Consider the following 19,937-nt stretch of genomic DNA (forward strand, 5'->3'; position numbering starts at 1 on the left):
ACTATAGCAACCTAGTCTTTGACAAACCCAAAGACCCCAGCTTTTGGGATAAGAACTTAACTGTTTGATAAAAATTGCTGGGAAAATTGGAAACTAATATGGCAGAAACTAGGCATTGATCCACACTTAACACTGTACACCAAGATAAGGTCAAAATGGGTTCATGACCTAGGCATAAAGAATGAAATTATTAATAAATTAGAGGAACACAGGGTAGTTTACCTCTCAGACCTGTGGAAGGGGAAGGACTTTATGACCAAAGCAGAACTAGAGATCATTACTGATCACAAAATAGAAAATTTCGATTATACCAAACTGAAAAGTTTTTGTACAAACAAAACTAATGCAGACAAGATTAGAAGGGAAGCAATAAACTGGGAAAATATTTTTACAGTCAAAGGTTCTGATAAAGGCCTCATTTCCAAAATATATAGAGAATTAACTCTAATTTATAAAAAATCAAGCCATTCTCCAATTGAAAAATGGTCAAAGGATATGAACAGACAATTCTCAGATGAAGAAATTGAAACTATTTCTAGTCATATGAAAAGATGCTCCAAGTCATTATTAATCAGAGAAATGCAAATTAAGACAACTCTAAGATACCACTACACACCTGTCAGATTGGCTAAGATGACAGGAAAAAATAATGATGATTGTTGGAGGGGATGCAGGAAAACTGGGACATTGATGCATTGTTGGTGGAGTTGTGAACGAATCCAACCATTCTGGAGAGTAGTTTGGAACTATGCTCAAAAAGTTATCAAACTGTGCATACCCTTTGATCCAGCAGTGTTACTACTAGGCTTATAGCCCTCTTTGTAGTGGCCAGAAACTGGAAACTGAGTGGATGCCCATCAATTGGAGAATGGCTGAATAAATTGTGGTATATGAATATTATGGAATATTATTGTTCTGTAAGAAATGACCAATAGGATGATTTCAGAAAGGCCTGGAGAGACTTGCATGAACTGATGCTGACTGAAATGAGCAGGATCATTATATACTTCAACAACAATACTATATGATGACCAGTTCTGACGGATCAGGCCATCCTCAGCAATGAGATCAACCAAATCATTTCCAATGGAGCAGTAATGAACTGAACTAGCTATACCCAGAAAAAGAACTCTGGGAGATGACTAAAAACCATTACATTGAATTCCCAATCCCTATATTTATGCACACCTGCATTTTTGATTTCCTTCACAAGCTAATTGTACAATATTTCAGAGTCTGATTCTTTTTGTACAGCAAAATAATGTTTTGGTCATGTATACTTATTGTGTATCTAATTTATATTTTAATGTACTTAACATCTACTGGTCATCCTGCCATCTGGGGGAGGGGGTGGGGGGTAAGAGGTGAAAAATTGGAACAAGAGCTTTGGCAATTGTTAATGCTGTAAAGTTACCCATACATATAACCTGTAAATAAAAGGCTATTAAAAAAATTAAAATACTGAACTATAAAAAAAAAAAAAAGAAGAAGCTTTGCTCTAGACAATTGAGTCAGTAACCGCTGAAATAGCAACTAGAAACTGTTATTAAAATGGGCTATATCTTCTCTCTTCTTGGCTTTGGCTTGTGAGCAAAGCTAGTCTTACAAGGAGGGAATTTGTAGGTAGCTAAAGAGAAAGGTCCACCTGCAGTAGCAGCTACACCTAAAAAAAAAAGGTGGAATAGTATAGCATGAGTTATTGATAACTCTGTTTGCTCATTAGGGAAACACACCACTATAGCTAGATTTATATTGAGGTGAAATTTTTCTCCTTTTAATTTCTGGGCCTTCTTTTGCCCAGGGAAGCCAAACAATCAACATATTTGATCCTTCTCTCATATACATGATTATAAATTTTTGAAGACAGCGCTGTCTCTAAGTTTTCTTTTTTTCAGATAAACATCTCTGGTCCTTTCAGCTAACTCTTAGAGTGAATTTCCTGCCCTATTTTAATCTTTTAAAAGAGTATGTGCTTCAGTTTGCCAATCTCCCTTCTAAAACATAGCATCCAAACTTCAACATAATATACTCTAGGTATAGCTTAATAAGTATAGGAGAATATTATTTATCAAATTCTAGAACTTCTATTACTACAGCCTAAATTGCCATTAGATTTTGAGGCTACCATACCACAGAGGTGCTTTAAGTATGTTGTCTATGAAAACTTTTTTCTCCCTTTGCAATGAGGTCTCCCTCATTTGATCGCCAGGCCATGTATTAGAAAACTGAATTTAGCGTGAGAAGACCTTTGTTTTAATCCTGGCTTAGCCACTGGTGACACTGGACACATCCCCTAACCTTTCTGGGCACTTTCCATTTATTAGTGAAATGAAGGACTTGCCTGGATCACTCACAGATCTATTTTGACTTTTAAAATATATCCCCTGTGATTAGAAAAGCAAAGAGCTTGGGCTTTGAGGCGAGAAGAGTGTTTCTGTTACTGACGGCATCACTCACAAGCTGGGCGATCTCGGTTAAGTCACCTAAATGCTAGGGGTTTCGCCGGCACCTGTCTACTTGTCCATCCCCGGGGGAGCTGTACGGGTACCCCATCCGCGGGCAGAGGTCGGTCCACGGCATGCCCAATCCCAACCAGCACAACTCCTGGAAAGTCATGGAGGGCATCTTCATCAAGCCCAGCCCCACGAACTTTCCAGATACACCGAGCTGTGAGCTGCGCTGGACCTGGGGCCAGCTGCTGCCCGTGCCCCTAGCCGTGAGCGCGTCTGCCATAATGAATATAACGTTGGTTTGAGGGGTAAAAATGTGAGATGTTGTTTGTCTTTTCATTTTTATACATTTTATTATGAACTTTAAACATTAACAAGCATGAACATTTCATACCATCACGAATCTCTCCAAGGGTACAGTTTTAAAAAATATTAATTAAATGTAACCAAATTTGTCTGTCCATTTATCTATCTGTCCCATCTTATCTATCCATCTACTTTATACCAGTCTCTGAACTTCAGCTCTGCATCACCAAAATCACATCAGAACTGGATGTTCCCCATACATCACAAATCCAGCTTTCCAAGATGGAACTTATCTTTCCCCTCCAAACCGTGAACTCTTCCACACTTTCTTAATTCAATGGAAGACGTCACCAATTTTCCAGTTTTCTCTGCCGTCCCTTGGCTTTATCTGGGACTACTTATCGGTTTCCTTTTCGCTTAACCAGTTGCCAAATCTTTCCATTTCTACAGAACATCTCTGATTCCTTCTCTTTACTCATACAGCTACCACCTTAATTATATTTATACGTTTAAATGAGTACCTGTCTTTCCCAGTTGACTGTAAGCGCCTGGAAAGCAGGGATTGTTTCATTCTTTCTACTTAATACTCTCCATAGGCAGCTAGGTGGCGAAATGAGCAGAGGGAACCCGGGAGACTCATCTTCACGAATTTAAATCTGATTTCAGACACTTAGTAGCAGTGGGACCCAGAACAAGCCACGTGACCCTGGGCAAGCCGTCACGTGACCCTGAATACCTCAGTTTCTTCATCTGTTAAATGAGCTGGAGAGGAAGCCATCACTCCACCGTCTCTGCCGAGAAAATCCCAAAGGGTTTTGAAGACTGGGATGCTGTTCAACAGTTTATACTCCCAGAGCCTGTCCTAGTCCCCTGCCACACAGTAAGCTAACAAACTTTTGTTTATTAGTACCAACGTCGCCTCTTTGTGTCATATGTGTGTGCGTTGGGGAGGGGTTCGAATTTTCTGCTCGCTTTTTTTTTTTTTTTTTTTTTTTTTTGCTCATCTCCAAGATGAGGTGTTCAGAGTTCATGATGTATAAGGCCTCCTCTAATTCGGTACTTCTATACTTGCCCTTTATATACTCAAAAAAAATCAAGTAAGTATAATGGTGAAAAGATTACATATTCAAAACCGCTGTAGCCACCTAAAGAGGCGGCCCCGTGGGGTTAGTTTTTGTGTCGCCCACGGCGACCCGCCCTGTGCTGGGGCCAGATTTTTAATAAGCACCTGACACACTCACTTCCCGTTTCCTTATAGGGAAATGAGGGAATACGAGACCCTACGGCAAGCCAAGCTGGCTTCTGGCAGCCGCCAGTCCGCCACGACACAAGGATGAAATCCCTATACAAAGAGGCTTTTTTTTGGGTTTGGTTTCCTGGCAACTCTCCCACTCTCGGCCTTCCTTTTCCGACAGTTGTGCTTCCGTTTCCGCCTTCCTTTCCTTTTGTCTCTCCCTTTCTTTCTCCTCCACACCCCTCCCCCCCAACCTGGGCTGAGCCCCAGAGCCTCGATAAGCCCCTATTACGGAGGGGGAGGGAAACCACTCTGCGGCCAGAGGGACGGTGGCGGCTCGCTGAGCAAGACCGGCGGAGAGGGGTCCGTTTGGCAGCCGCTGGGCTCGGTCACGGACGCCGAGGGAGCCCCGCCCTGCGTCGGGAGCGCGCTGTTGCGCTGGGATGCCCGCCCACGCATGACGCCATAGTTCAGTTTTCACTTTCTTTTTTTTCCTGCTCCCGGTCTCGAAGGTTTCACTTCCGGTTGCTCAGTGGCACCCAAGCCAACCCTCCCAAAGGCGGTCGACATGTTTCCTTTGGCTAGATAGAAGAAAGGGTTTGCTTTCTTTCTCTTTCTCGAAAACGGAAGATTTTCCAAAACCGTCTCCTCGCCACCCTCCGTCTCCCAATCTTTGGGTCGATTTCGCGTCGACTCCTTTTTTTGGGGACAATCCATCGTCCCGACTGCTGGGATCGCGCGGCAGCCACGATTCAGCCCAGGTGCTGAAACTCCCCAGCTCCTCTCCGTTCTCGCCGCCCCACCCCCATCTTCCGCTCCCGTGCGCCCTTGGACAGAGGACGAGTGGAGGAAGGGCCGGCGGGGGGAGGGCAGCTGGGGGCTTGGCCCTGCGTAGAGGGGAGACGCGAAGGGGGAGGGAGGCCCATGAAGCCTTAGAAACAAAAGCCGAGGCTCGACGAAAACGCTGGAGAGCCGCGTGGAGCGCCTCCTTTTTATTGCGGAGATGAAACGCGTCTTCTAGGAGAGAGAAAGAAGCCTCATCCTTTAGCCACGAGACAGCGTGCGCATGTTAGGAAGGAAGTAATGAAACCTAACAGCTTGGGAGAGGAAATGAACAATGACCTGGAGACTAAGGGCACCTCGCCAGTGACGCTAACGGCACCCGAGACAGGTGAGATCCCCGGCGCTTGTGGGGCCCGCTGATGGGCGCCCTGTGTGTGGCAGGTGGATGAAGGAAGGGCCCGAGTAAAACCGCATTGCTTGGGAGCAGGCCGCGAAGAGGCGCTAAGACCGACCTGCTGACGTCGGAGACGGTCTTTTCTCAGTCGTAGTTGGGGGGTCTGGGGCACTAAAGACAATTCAGCACCGGCTTCGCCTCTTGGGTTTCATTGTACCGCTTAGATTGACTTGCCAGACCCTTTTAAGAGGAGTGGCTTTTGTTTGGTGTCTTTGTGATTGGATTGTTGCGGAGAAAAGTCGTGGGCCATTTGGAAAGACAAAACAAAACAAAAGGAAGGTTTTGTTTGCCGAGGACCCGGGCTTCAGTCCGGCCTTATTGTCTGGCCTTGGACAAGTCCTGGACCCGATTTGGGCCTCAGTTTTCTCATCTGTAAATTGAGTTTGGACCAAATGGCCTTTAAAGTCCCTTTCACCTTTAAATCTGTAATCTTAGGATGAGCATTGGATTTCTGATTGTAATTCTGAACCTGGAGCTTTTTTGCCTTTCACAAGGTACGGGATGAGACTTGGGCTTACACCTATATAACTTGATTATTTGGATTGTTTTCGAAGCTTGCGGAAGAAAAAAAGGTTAGTAATGGTATCAGATGACAGGGCCAGGGAGGATGACCACCTTTGTCCGTTATTATACAAATTCAATTTAACTTTCAACCAGTATACTCTACTTGGGAACAAAGGAAAACAACATGCATTATTAAATATTAACTAATTTGAATCTCATAACAACTTTGTGAGGTACATACTGTTTTACAGTTGAGGTTACACTCATTTTACAGGTTTGGAAACTGATACTGATGGAGGTTAAATAGCTTTGTCTAGGGTAATTTATCCAGTAAAGGTCTAAATCGGAATTTGAACTCGGGTCTTACCAATTCCAGACCCACCGTAAAGTGCCATCCGGCTGTCTTTTAAGCACCACAGTCAGATAGGAGTGGTACTTGGAGTTTAAAGTCAAATGAACACATTTTTGCCCTGTGAACCTGTGTGAAAGAGATAGCTTCCTTTTAATTTCATAAGTAAATGAGAGACATTTTTATAATCAACTGTCTACAATTCGAGATAATTTGCATTATATAAATATGGCAAGAAATACTTTGTGATCATTCCTATCATTGAGCTTAAACAGTCGTGTATATTTTAGTTTGATTTTTTGCAGTTTATGTAGAGTCAAGATTTTTTGGAATTGACAATTTATGGTTTTTTAATTGGAGATAGTGAAAGCGCTTCATCTTATTAAACAATTTTCTAAAAGGATTAGAGGGAGAGTCCTTTATTAATACAAAATAATATGCATATGTGTTTTATTTTATAGATATTCCACATTGGCTAAACATTGCTAATTTTAAAAAATCATTTGGCTACCATCTTTTTGCTATGTACAAACACTTTTTTATGTAAATTTTCCAGAGTAAACTCAAGAGTCAGGTCATTTCTCTCCCTGCTTCCCTTTCCTTGGGGGTACCCTCACTCTGCAGTATCATACATTTTTTTTTTTTTGGGGGGGGGGTGAGGCAATTGCGCTTAAGTGACTTGCCCAGGGTCACACAGTTGGGAAGTGTTAAGTGTCTGAGGGCAGATTTGAACTCAGGTCCTCCTGACTTCAGGACTGGTGCTTTATCCACTGGGCCACCTAACTGCCCCTATGGTATCCTATCTTAATACAGGCTTACTTAACATATGGTTTGCCCAAACTATGACTTTAGGCCAGCTTGAATTTGGGCTGCAGGAACCTGTATTCCAGTTGACTCAAGTTTTTATTAGGCTATATGATCCTGAGAAAATCACTTAGCTCTCCTAATCCGTTTCTTTATCTGTATATGGATGTAACAATAATTGTATTATCTCTTAGGTTGTTATGAGTCAAAAATTTTAAGATTTGCTATATGTGAGTAGTAAGAGTTTATTATAATGCATTTATCAAATGAGATATGTACAGTGCTTTTGACTTTAAAGTACTGTATAAAAACTAGCTATTATTGTTAACTAAAATTAACGTTTTGATAATTTGCATTATGCATGAGTGTAAGCCTGGTAAACCTTTGATGATTTTCAGATTAAAGGATTGGTATCAACAATAACATTTCTAGTACCCGTCCTATTTGACATTCTGTTTATTGAGCAAATATTGTTCAAGCAAATAATTGACAAGTATTGGACACATACTTGACAATTCACTTCATTAAGTCTTTTATTTTAATTAAAAATGCCATCTTATTAATGCCTTTTGTCTTTACATCAGAGTTATTTCAACTCCCTCCTCCAGATTGAACTCTCCCTTGTGAAAAAAGAAAGAACAAATATGCAAAAACATCCAATACTGTGACTACATCTGACAGTCTATACAATATACTGTTGTAGTAGTCCCCCACCTCTCTGCCAAGAGGGAAGAGGTATGTTTTGTTATCTGTTCTCTGGAACCATCATTGAGTTTTCCTTTATTCAGAGTTTGATTTTCTTTTAATTTATATTGCTGACCTTTTCATTGACATTGTTGTAGTCAATGTTGTCTGGTCTTCATAGCTCTTCTTGTTATACTCTGCATCAGTTCCTCCAGATCTTCCCATGTTTCTCTGAATTCCATATATTCATCATTTCTTATTGCACAGCCATATTACATTTCATCCATATGTCAGTATTTTCTCATATAGTTCACAGTTGATGGGCAACTGCTACTTTTTCCAGTAGTATGCTTCCCAAAAGAATATATGAATATTTTGATAAATACTGGACTTTTGTTTCTAACTTTAACTTTGTTGGGGTATATATTATACCCTGTAATGGGATTCCTCACTTGAAGAATTTTAATTTATTTACTTTTATTGTATATATTCAAAACTGAAATCCTGAATGATCAGACCATTTCACTGTTCCAGCAACAGTGAATCAGTATGCCTTTTTTTACAGCCCTCTCCAATGCATACTGTTCCTACCATGTTTTCTCTTTGCCAATTTGTATGGTGTGAGGTAAAGCCTCACTTGTTAATTTGCATTTACTATTAGAGATTTAGAATATCTTTTTATGTAATTTATAATTTGTATTTTGGGAGGTCTAAAAACTTTGTCATATTCTTTGACCTCTTGTACATTGAGAATTAACTCTTGATGTTACATATTTGCATCAGTTGCTTTTGTCTTTTGGATATCACTTTCCTGATGTAAATAGTTTTTCTCACTACCATTCTGTCTTTATAGCTGCAAAAGTTTTAATAATTTTACGTAGCTATCTGTTTCATCTTCTTTGATGTGTTTTTTTTTTTGTTTAAAAATTTTCTTAGCCATAATTGTAAAAGATATAATTTTCTACCCCCCCCAAAAAAACCTAATAGTGTGTTCTTTTATAATCAGTTGTTTGCATATGTCTATTTTGAGCTTATTGTGATATGTGATATGATATTTAATTGCTCTAAGCCTGATTTCTGCCAAAAAACTTTCTAAATTTTCCAGAGCCTTTTCAAAAAAAGGGAATCCTTCTGATAGTGATTTATGTGTTTGATTTTTTTTTTTTATCAGTAAGATGACATAGTTATTTGCCATATACTGTTTCACCACCTTGATAGGCTTCTCACAGAATCTCTGGGGAATATAGATTTGTATACCCCAATTTAGGAATCTATCCATCCCCTCATTTTTAACTGTGTCTGTTGAATCTTTATATATGTGGTATATTTCTTGTAGATAAATTATTTAGTTTTTTTTTTTTTTAATCCTTTCTGATTCATTCTCTTAATTTCTTCTGGTATATTGAATGATGAATTTATATCATTCACATTCTTGATTTGATAGATTTGTTTTTTCTTCCATCTTAATAATACAATCTCTTTGTCCTCATCCCTATCTTTTCAAAAGGGCAACGAAACTGATTAGGATTAAGATGAACAATATGTAATTTGAATTGTTGGATTTCAACCATTTCCTCTTTCCCTATTCCAGATTACTAGGTTTTAGCTTTTGTCTCTATTCTTTTAAGTCTTCATTAGTATTAATTCATAGTTGATTTATTTTCATAGAATCACAGAATTTAGGGATTGGAATGGATCTCATTTGTTTTCTTACTCAAACAATATATGAAATAATATTCATTATAATATATTCAACAAATCAAGACCTTTGGAATTATTTCCTCCATCAACTCAACCCTCTCTGGCGCTCTCGTGCTCTCACGCTCTCTCTCTCTCTCTCTTTCTCTCTCTTTTTTGCTGAGACAATTGGGGTTAAGTGACTTGCCTAGGGTCACACAGCCAGAAAGTGTTGTGTCTGAGATCACATTTGAACTCAGGTCCTCCTGACTTCAGGGCTGGTGCTCTATCTACTGCCCCTTAACCTTCTTTTAAAAAAAGAGATTTTACTTTGTTTTCTTAATTTGTTCTTGCCTAATTTCTTATTTTTGTATTTCTATGCATTACTCTTTCCCCCCCTCAACCTTTCCTTGCAAGTCTCAGGTTCACGAGGTATCTGCTCTTCATACCTTTACATTTGTAAAATCTTCCCAGTTGTACCCAAATTATGAGAAATAATGATGTTCTACCCTCTTCCATTCCATTTACAGTATTTAATGTTTGCCTCTACCCCTCTTCTTTTAAAAATATATATATATATATATTAATATTTCATTTTTCCAGTTACATATAAAGATAGATTTCAACATTCATTTTTGTAAGATTTTGAGTTCCAGTTTTTTTTCCCCCTCTTCCTTCTTCCTGACACAGTAAGTACATGTAGTCATTTTAAACATATTTCCATAGTAGTCATGCCGTAAAAGAAAAATCTGAACAAAAGGAGAAAATCATGAGAAAAACAAACAAAAAGGTGAAAATAGTATGCTTCTGTCCACATTCACCTCCATAATTCTCTCTGCATGTGAAAGGCAATTTCTATACCAAGTCTATTGGAATTGTCTTGGCTCACTATTGCTAAGAAGAGCCAAGTCTAGTCGTAGTTGATTGTCACTTAATCTTGCTATTAGTGTGACAGTGTTGGTTCTACTCACTTTACTCAGCAGGAGTTCATCTGTTTTTTCAGGCCTTTCTGAAGTCATCCTGCTCATCTTTTCTCATAGAACAACAGTATTCCATTACATTCATGTACTATAACTTATTCAGGCATTCTCCAGTTGATAACCCTCTCCTTTCTTTAAAACATACACATATACTTAAGCTCTAAGGTTTTTTCCCTGTTTTATTCATAAAGATAAGATGGTTGCACTCTGAAAGAATGATTGTTTTCTCAGATTATAAGTAAGCACTTTATTATTTAATTCATTTAAATTACTTTAAATTGTTTATCTTTGTAGTTTCATTCCCTTTTGTTTAAAAAAATTCCAACTTGTTCTTTTTTTCTCAACTGATGGCTTGCAAATGATTGATTCTATTAAAGTTTGATCTTTTCTAGGATTTTATTCAGTTTTGCAGGATGTCATTTTTAGTTGTACATTACTTTGCATTTTGATGTGCTATTCTAAATTTTCCTTTCCTTATTTGTTGCATAATATTTTGTGATTCTGAAAGTGGTGCTTTGATACTTGATACTTGCTTGGATGCAGTCTTATCACTTTGATCTGAAAGATCTGGAATTTGCTGATCAAATTTCTGAATGATTAAATTGGTGAGTTTTTTCCAGATAGTAATTTAAAGAGCCCTTCTATTTTCATTTTGTCCTCCAATTTCAGTCTTTTTTTAAAAGGTTTATCAGGTGATTTGGTTTTGGCATAGTTTTCAGAGAGCTCAATAAATAAAAATATATAAAAAATTCACTTCATGTAATACAATTTTTCATTCTTTTGACTTCTATTTTTTGTGTCATTAAATTTTTGTGTTTTTGTGACACCATCTTTTTTTCAGGGTTTCCTTCACTTGGGTAAAATGTTCCAGTTTGTTAGTTGCTTACTGTCTTTCTTAAGAGCTTTTAATTTCATTCTTTAACTCTTGTTAGTATTTGTTTTTCATTTCTTCCTATCACTCTTGAGAACTTGTAGCCAATTCTTTTTTGAGGGGCGAAAGGCTTCCTATTTATTAAGTATTGCAGATTTTTTTTTTTCCTTTTGGAATTATATCTAAGGATTCTTGTAATCTTAGTTTTTCATTTTATTAGGAGTTTTTTTGTTATGACAATAGTTTGTTGTTTTGGAACAGTTGATTAAAATACTATTTATTATTTTGGGATTTATCTTGCATATATAACTGTTGGAATTACCATTACTCCTGTCCCTTAGTGCAGGATTTTAGGTAGGAGTAGAGATTTACTGACCTCCCTCTAATCCCTTAGTTTAGGGTACAATTAAAAATCCTGGCTCTTAATACCGTTTTAACTTGTGCTCTCAGGCAATCTTGAAGTCTGGGGCACTTAAAGTAGGTGTGGTGGTTTTGACTGGAGTACTTGAGCCTGGGATACTTGCACTTTCTCTCCTTTACTCCTCCACTGTCATAGCTGGGAAAGTTTTACTGGAATTGGAGTTATCCAAGCATTTTTTCCTTGCACTCAGAGAAGATTTTCTGCACAAACTGGAGGTTGGATAAGGCAGAAAATCTTCTCTTGTCCTCAACCTAAAATCTTTGCCTCCCTTCCTCTCCCTTCTTCCCCCCTAGAAGTCTCCCAGTATTTGTTTAGATCCAGATTATAGCATAGTCTTTTGGTTGGGATTGCTTTACCGATTTGATGTTAAATCTGTTCCAGTGACCACATATTTATTAAGCACCTACTGTGTGCCTGGCATTGTATTGCATCCATTTGGGTGACAAATATGCCTATATGTCCAGCCTCCCTTCCAGACTTACTCTGCTGCGCCCCAACTTTTTCTTACTTGATAGCTTTCTCTCTTAGTCCTCTTAGAAGAGGACACCTTCAGTCTTTTCTCTTTCCATTCCAGACTGCCTCCTTCGAAGTGCTTCAGCCTTGGTCTCTCCCTCTCCCCCCAAATATATTTGAGTCATTTCCTTTTCTGTTTCCTTTTATGTGTAGTCTTTCTCATTAATATGATCCTTTAGGCCAGGGACTGCCTTTATATTTGTATTCCTTACACTTTACACCCTGGCTTTTTGTAATCCTTATAAGCACTTAACTAAATGTTAATCGACATATTCATATGTAGATGTATGTAGAATAAATGTAAAATATCTGTCAAACTGTTAAAGACTTAATAGTTAGGGTAGTGGTTAGCCGCATCTGTAAGGAGCTTCCTCCAGATTATTATGCTTGATCTGAGTCTTGAAAGATTTAAAAGATTCTACCCACACAAACCATTGCCATCCAGCTTTTAAAATTTTTCCTTTTTGATCTGTTCAGAAAATTGCATAATGAAGTACTTGTTTCCTATCTTTGGGGAAGAGAGACTGCGGAGTCTTTGAGACCTAGGTTGTGATCTTGGAGGATTGGGAGTGTAGTTGTACCCTCTATGGAAATAAGGATGTTCAGTGAGTTTAAGGGAGAAAGATAATGAATTCAGTTTAAAAAAAGAAAGAAAGAAAACTCACAACAGATAAGCATAATAAAATAATATAAATTTCCACATTGGCCTTGTCCAAAAAAGTTTGTCTTATTTTGCATATTAAATCTGTCATCTCTAGTAGGATGACTGTGTACCATGCTTTATTTTTCATCATCTGGAATCATGGTTTGTCACTGCATTAATCAGTCTTAATTTTCTTTATAATTTTGTAGTGCTTGTATAAATTGTTCTGTTCACTTTATTCTGCACCAAGCTTTCCTAATTTCCTTGAAATTTGTCCATTTGCTCATTTCTCATGGTGAAATAGCATTCTATTGTTTCTAATAATTAATTATTTTTTGCTGGGACAATTGGGGTTAAATGACTTACCCAGAGTCACACCACACAGTTAAAGTGTCTGAGGTCAGATTAGAAATCAGATCTTCCTGACTTCAGGGCTGGTCCTCTATCCACTGCACCACCTAGCTGCCCCATACTATTTTTATACCATAAAGTTTTGTAGCTACTTCCCAATAAAGAACTGTCTCCTGGTGCCCTCCCCCAACCCCCATTTGCAGTTCTTAGCTTCTTTTAAAAGAACTACTATATATGTATAGAGGCTCTCTTCCAAATTGCTTTTTGAAATATCTGTACTAATTCCCAGCTCTACAAATTGCATCAGTGTACCTTTTAAAAAAAAATCATATCCTTGCTAGCATTTGGTAATTTTCTCTTTTGTCATTATCGTTAACATGCTGGATATAATGTAGAATCTCAGAATTGTTTTATTTTTCATTTCACCAATTTTTACTTATTCTGGGCAAATTACATAACCTTGTTTGTTGCTTTAGTTCACCATAAGTGAACTAGAGAAGGAAATGGCAGACCATTCCAGTTATCTGCTAAGAAAACCCCAAATGGACTGATTGAAACAATTCAACAAGGCTTAGACAAATACATTGTACTGTAGGCAGACACTTCTTGCTTTATGTAAATTTGCATTCTGAAAATTTGGCTTTATATAAAGTATTGTGAAAGAAATGTGATTTCCTAAAAATACTTGTATGGACTTTATTGTGTAGTACTGTGTGCCCCCCCCCCCTTAAAAAAACCCACCCTCTTCTAGAGGAAAGGAAGAGAAGAAAAACCACCACCCACAGCTGCCACAACTGGATCCCACTATCCTTCACCTCTTTCTTCACCCCTGGGAGTCATGTACCCTCTCCTATTTGTGTCCATATCCAGTCCCCCTCCCCAAATGTTGTTTCCCTCTCGACTCTGGCCCATGTCCCATCCCCCATATATACTTGAACCATATGGCTAGCCTTTTCTCTCCATACACATGACATAAAAATTGCGATATAGTCTACAGAATGGTCTACTTACGTAAAGCAATAACTAAAATAAGGTCCAGATGTATAAGTAAACTTTATGAAAATGACTACATCATATAAAAACTAGAGGAGGATGGAAGGAAGGATTTTTTTAGATTTATGATTTGGGGAAAACTAATCACATATGAAATAGAGGTCACAAAAGACAAAAATAGATTTTTACTACATAAAACAAAAACATTTTCCTGAACAAATTGAATGTAGGAGGAGGAACAATGGGCAGAGATTTTTTTATCAGGTATCTTTGATAAATACTTGATATTTAAGACATAGGGAATTATTAAAACATGAAAGAATAATATAAGACCATGAATGTTTCTAGTTGGTAAGTGGTCAAAGGATATTAAAAAAAAAAAGAAACCAAAACAATAAATTTCCACATGAGTTTCAAATGATCAGTGATCATATGGAAAAATGCTATAATATATAGTAAGAGAGATGCAAATGAATACAAATCAGGTTTCACTTCACAAATCAAGTGGCAGAGATAATAAAAGATGTAAATAGTCAGCAGCAGAGAGATTGTGGGAGGAGAAGCATACCAACATATTGGTGAAGATGTAAGTTGGTTGAAACATTCTGAAAAGCATGATAGAAAAACGACTAAATTGTTTATAGCTTTTTGACTTGCCAATGCCATTTGATGTCTGTTTACACTTAAGTGAGAAGGGTCAGGGGTAAAATTAGAGACAGAAGAAAAGATCCCATATCTATCTATCTCTGTGAAAATAGCAAGAAACTAGAAACAAAGTATATTCATCAATTGAGAATGACTGAAAAAACTTATATAAAGGAATATTACTTTGCCCTAAAAAAACCCCCCAAAAACCTGAAAATAAAGAATAGAGAGGAAATTTAGTATTGTTAGTCATTGAAGTGTAATTGGAAGAGATCTCAAATACCCTTTAACCCTCTCATTTTATTGATGATGAAACTTGAGTCCTTGGGAAGACAACTGAATTGTTCAAACCTATCTATCAGAGGCAGAATTGGGAGTACTTCTGTGGAGAGAGTGTGCAAAGACCAAGAAAACAAGATTATATGATTACTATATAGTATGAAGAAAAGCCACTCTAATAAAACTCATATTAGTGCATTAAAAATTGCAGAATACTGATGAAAAACATCTTCCTCTAAATATGAGGAGAGGAGATATGTCTGAAGTGAGGTAATATAGGCTAATATAGCATGATCATTGTGTCAATTTGTTTTGCTCTTAACTGTTATAGGATTCTGTGGGGAGAGGGACTGGGAAAGAGGCATGATATTATAAAATTTTTAATATTTTTAAAGAACCAAATTTTTTTTTAAAAGTATCCCCATGTTAAAAATGGGGAAATAGATGAAACAATTTACACCATTTAAAAATAATTCTAATTTTTTTCTAGCAGAGTAGTCTAGAACATGCAGTTCATGTTTGGCAGAAATATACTTTATACATATTATCATTTTATGACTTTCATGGATACACCTGTCCTTCTGCCAAAAGTTAGAGAATTTTAGAGCTGCCTCATCCTGACACTGAGGCCACACTCACCTCTCTCTGGGTTGGCATCACTTGCTTGGAAGACTCCTACAGCTCTTGATGATGAGGGCCTGTGTCTTGTCATGGTGCCAGTACCGGCCTGTTGCTATTATGGGCATGGACACCAAAAGTCCCTGCGGGGAAACCCCACCTCTCCATCTGCTGCTGCTCAAAGGGTGGCAGTCTGTCACCCTCGTACTCTTCTCCTCTCAGGATTCGTGTATCCCAGACTTAAGAATAAATCCCTCTCTCCATCTCGTTATCTGCTCCTTCACCTCTTTTTTACTTCAGTCTGACTTGACCAGTGTCCTGCCTGACACCCTGGAGCCTTCAGCCCAATGTTAAACTATTGATTCATTTTATACTTCTTGCTCTTATACTTCTTCCATTTTGTGGTTCTCACTGAGACTTTGCTCCTCCCTGATGACACTATCTACCCCAGGTCTTTTTGGTGGTACCTTTGCTGATTCCCTAGAGATTGTCAGAATGGTTTTGGCTCTCCAATGTCACTTTTGGTCTCCACCTGCACTGTTTTCTCCGGTTCACTTTATCCCCCTTATTACTCAGTTCAGGTTTTGGTGTCTGTTATCTACGTACCTGCAGGATAATTCTTCCTTCTTGTTGATTATGCTAGTGCCTACCTCCCATATTTTCTTCATCCCACGAAAAATTTTATGTCATCGAATATTAACCTGTAACACCTCATTACAGCAGAACACTTCTACCAATCAAACTGCCCCTTCTCAGTCTCCATTGCTGATCCCTAATATGTTCTATCTGTGACTCAGTTCCCGAGCTCTGTTTTGGGGTTTCTGTCTGCATCTCTTATTTGGCGAGTTCGTTAATTCTTATATGCAAATTATTCCCAGGAACAGATATTATGGAATAAATAGTCTTGGACTATCCTGAGCTTGAGTCCCATATGACCTAATATATTTTTTTTTCTTCCAAGTTAACAGGCATTTATTAATATGTGCCAGATACTATGTTGGGACTGGGAATATATATACAAGCTAAAACAAAGACAGTCTCTGCCCTTAAATAGTTTTGTTGTTGTTGTTGTTTGTTTGTTTGTTTGTTGAGTTGTTTTTTTAAGGACATTTAAAATTTTGTTAAATCTTGTTAACTAAAGCAAAAAGCTTTAGAAAAGATTCAAAGAATTGAAATCTTCTACCCACAGCAACATTGTTTCAGTGTCAAGTATTTCTTTTTCCAAAATTCATTAAACCTACCTTTCTTCAAACTGAATGGCCCTTAGTATATTGCTAATATAATAAGAATTTACATTCTTTTAAAATATATATATATATATATGCATACATACAATGCCTACACATATTTAAGATCTGTAATATGATTTATATTTAGTACATAAACACATTCAATCGTTATGTATAGAATTCTTTTTTTCTCAAGACAAACAATTTATCAGACATTGTTGTTTTTAGCACATTGCCTGGAACATAGTAGATACTTTAAAAATTTTTTTCTATGTAATAGTATCTTATTTTCTCCTCACAGATACATGACAAAAAATTATAGTATTCATTTTTGCAAGATTTTGAGTTCCAAAGTTTTTCTCTCCCTGACTACTTTCCTCCTTCCCCTCTCTCTCTTCTTCTGAAGGTAGTCAGTTTGATCTAGTTTACACATGTGCTGTTATGTAAAGTATATTTTTATATTAGTCCCAGTTGCGAATATATAATTCTTAAAAGAATATAAACTTGTGTGTGTGTGTGTATATATATATATATATATATATATATATATATGTCTTAAAAATATATGTAGGTATATTTTTATAAATATCCACATACACATGAGTAAAAACTCCATCTTTTCTCTTTGCCCATCTCCACATACAAGTTTTAGAAACACTTGACTATTGAAAGGACTACTTGGTGGTGATTCTTGACTTTTGATGACAAGTAAATAAAAATAGTCTGCAGAAGTTATCATGGAATAGGCAGATTTTTGCAAATAAGTTGACAAATCCAATGGCCCTTTCTCAACTTTCATTCTCCTTGTTCTCTTTGTAGTCCTTGACACTGTTCTTGATCATTTCTTTTCTGTGGTTTTTGGGACATGATTCTCTCCTGATTCCCCTATCTTTCTGATCGGTCCTTCTCTTATCTCCTCTACTGGATCTTCTTCTAGAACATACCTTTTAACTACTCCCTCAAGTTCCCTATTAATACAGAGCAGAGGTGTCAGATGATAACTGCTACCATCAGATTACAACATAATTGGGACATGTTTAACAAAATAAAAATACAACATAAATAATGATATAATTTGTTCTTTTCTAAATCAATATAAATCCAGTAAGAATATAAAAAGGGATTCTTATATGAAATTTTTTTAAACTTAAAACTCAGTGTCCTTTTTTTCCTCCCCCATTGGTGTTTCCTATTCCCCTTTTCCCCCACCCCACTCTTATTTTTTTTAATAGTATATTATTACTTTTCCCAAATACATGCAAAGATAGTTTTCAATATTCAAAACCTTGTGTTCCAATTTTTCCTCCCTTTTTCCTCCCCAAGACAGCAGGCAATCCAATAAGAGTTAAGCATGTGCAGTTCCTCTAAACATATTAACATATTTGTTGTGCTGCACAAGAAAAATCTGATCAAAAGGGGGAAAAAATAAGAGAAAAAAACAACAACCAAGCAACAAATAATAACAAAAGGTGAAAAAATAACCATGTCTTGATCCACATTCAGTTTTCATAGTTTCTTTGGATCCAGATGGCACTTTGCATCCCAAGTCTTTTGGAACTTTTGTTGAAAATAGCCACATCCATCACACCTGATTATCACATAATATTAATGTTCTTATGTACAGTGTTCTTGGTGCTGCTTACTTAGCATCAGTTCATGTAAGTACAGGCTTTTTGAAATCAGCCTGCTCATCATTTCTTTAAAAAACAATAATATTATCCCATTACATTTATATACCAGAACTTATTTAGCCATTCCCTCACTCAATTTTCCAGTTCCTTGCCATTTCAGAAAGAGCTGCTACAAAAATTTTGCACTTGTCTCACTCTTAATTTAAAAAAAAAAAAAGTGGCTGCGTCCTAAAATATGTTTCTCTTTTTAATTTATACAAGAGTGTTTTGAAGGTATAATTGAAAGGACTTGGCATTAAATTGGATATAAAGGGGTATAGAAGAGAATGCTCAGTTGAGGATGGCTTCTTCCAGCCAGCTCTCTATCCTCTCTATCACCTAGTTGTCTCTGCTGCCATGACTGTCTCTTCCTGTTGTGGTTCAAAGGAGACCCCAAAAAGTTTGGGGTTCCAAACTGATGTCATGAGGTGTCTCAAAAGAATTTGCAGACTCACCCATCTCCAAGTCAAGGGACAAAGTTTGTTATTTTAACACCAGTTAAAGTGGGCTAAGTTCCAAAAGAATTTGGCAAAGAACCGGGAGCAAGATGGTAAATTTATAGGAAAAAGTTAGAGAGACCAGGTGCTTCAGGTTACTGCTAGGCAAGGAAACTTACTGTTGTTGTTTGCTTGGTTTTTTTTTCCTTTTTGATTTGATTTTTCTTGTGCAGCATGATAAATATAGAAATATGTTTAGAAGAATTGCACATGTTTAACCTATATTGGATTACTTGCTGTCCAGGAGAGAGGGAGAAGGAAGAGAGGAAAATTTGGAATGGAAAGGGATCATTTATTCAGTTAGAGAGCTTTTTTGAACCATTTCTTCATGTGAGTCAGGAGTGAAGGGGGAGATAGTGGCAGAAGGCACTCTATGGGAGTATATCAGAGGAGGAGAGAAGAGAGAATTCTTTTTGAATGGCTTCAATTTTTTCACTCAAATAAGTCCTCTGTTAAGTGATTAGGTAGAGAGAGCCCTGGGAAGTTTGAAGAGGGATTTAAAAAGTTTGGAAGAGCCACTTTGGTAAATAGAATAATTAATTAGGGAAACATCAAAAGATGAATTTAACTCATTGAGGGTCCAGTTTGAGATTATGTAACAAATTTGTAGTGAGCCTCATCAGCTCAGTTTTATTTTCTCCCAAGTAGAATTGAAAGCTTCAAATAATGGGAACACATCAAGGCTACGGATTGGTTATGTTAGATCCAAGATAGGCTAAGGAAAGAAGGAAGGGCCTACCTAAATGGAAGATGAATGCAGACTTGAACTGATGGAAAAATATGTATGCAAGAATTATTTGTTTTTTTATTTATAAAAATTTTTATTCTAGTTCTCATTCTTTGTTTTGAACTTGTTTCTTTTCTTTTCTTTTTTTTTTTTTTTTTTTGTTTTTTTCTAATCCTGAGAAGGGTATATTGACATTTCCCACTATTATAATTTTACTGTCTTATTAATCCCTTTTATTTTTTAAGTTTTAAGGTG

At 37.1% G+C, this 19,937-nt stretch overlaps 2 protein-coding genes across 4 annotated transcripts in view; one reads left to right on the forward strand and one right to left on the reverse strand.

Moving 5' to 3' along the window:
* Positions 1 to 4,129, reverse strand: part of ASB13 (ankyrin repeat and SOCS box containing 13) — a 66,849-nt gene extending 62,720 nt beyond the window's left edge. For both annotated transcript variants that reach the window (XM_031939973.1, XM_023504661.2), the window contains exon 1: positions 3,278 to 4,129. The gene's annotated coding sequence lies outside the window, so the exon portion shown is untranslated. The remainder of the gene's footprint in view (positions 1 to 3,277) is intronic.
* A 376-nt stretch (positions 4,130 to 4,505) lies between these two features.
* The window catches only part of TASOR2 (transcription activation suppressor family member 2), a 102,567-nt gene continuing 87,135 nt past the window's right edge, over positions 4,506 to 19,937 (forward strand). For both annotated transcript variants that reach the window (XM_031939972.1, XM_012550842.3), the window contains exon 1: positions 4,506 to 5,161. In XM_031939972.1, coding sequence (XP_031795832.1) covers positions 5,074 to 5,161 — 88 coding nt within the window. In that variant the 5' untranslated portion in view covers positions 4,506 to 5,073. The remainder of the gene's footprint in view (positions 5,162 to 19,937) is intronic.

This window comes from Sarcophilus harrisii, chromosome 5 (assembly GCF_902635505.1).
Source record: "Sarcophilus harrisii chromosome 5, mSarHar1.11, whole genome shotgun sequence".
Classification (NCBI taxonomy): domain Eukaryota; kingdom Metazoa; phylum Chordata; class Mammalia; order Dasyuromorphia; family Dasyuridae; genus Sarcophilus; species Sarcophilus harrisii.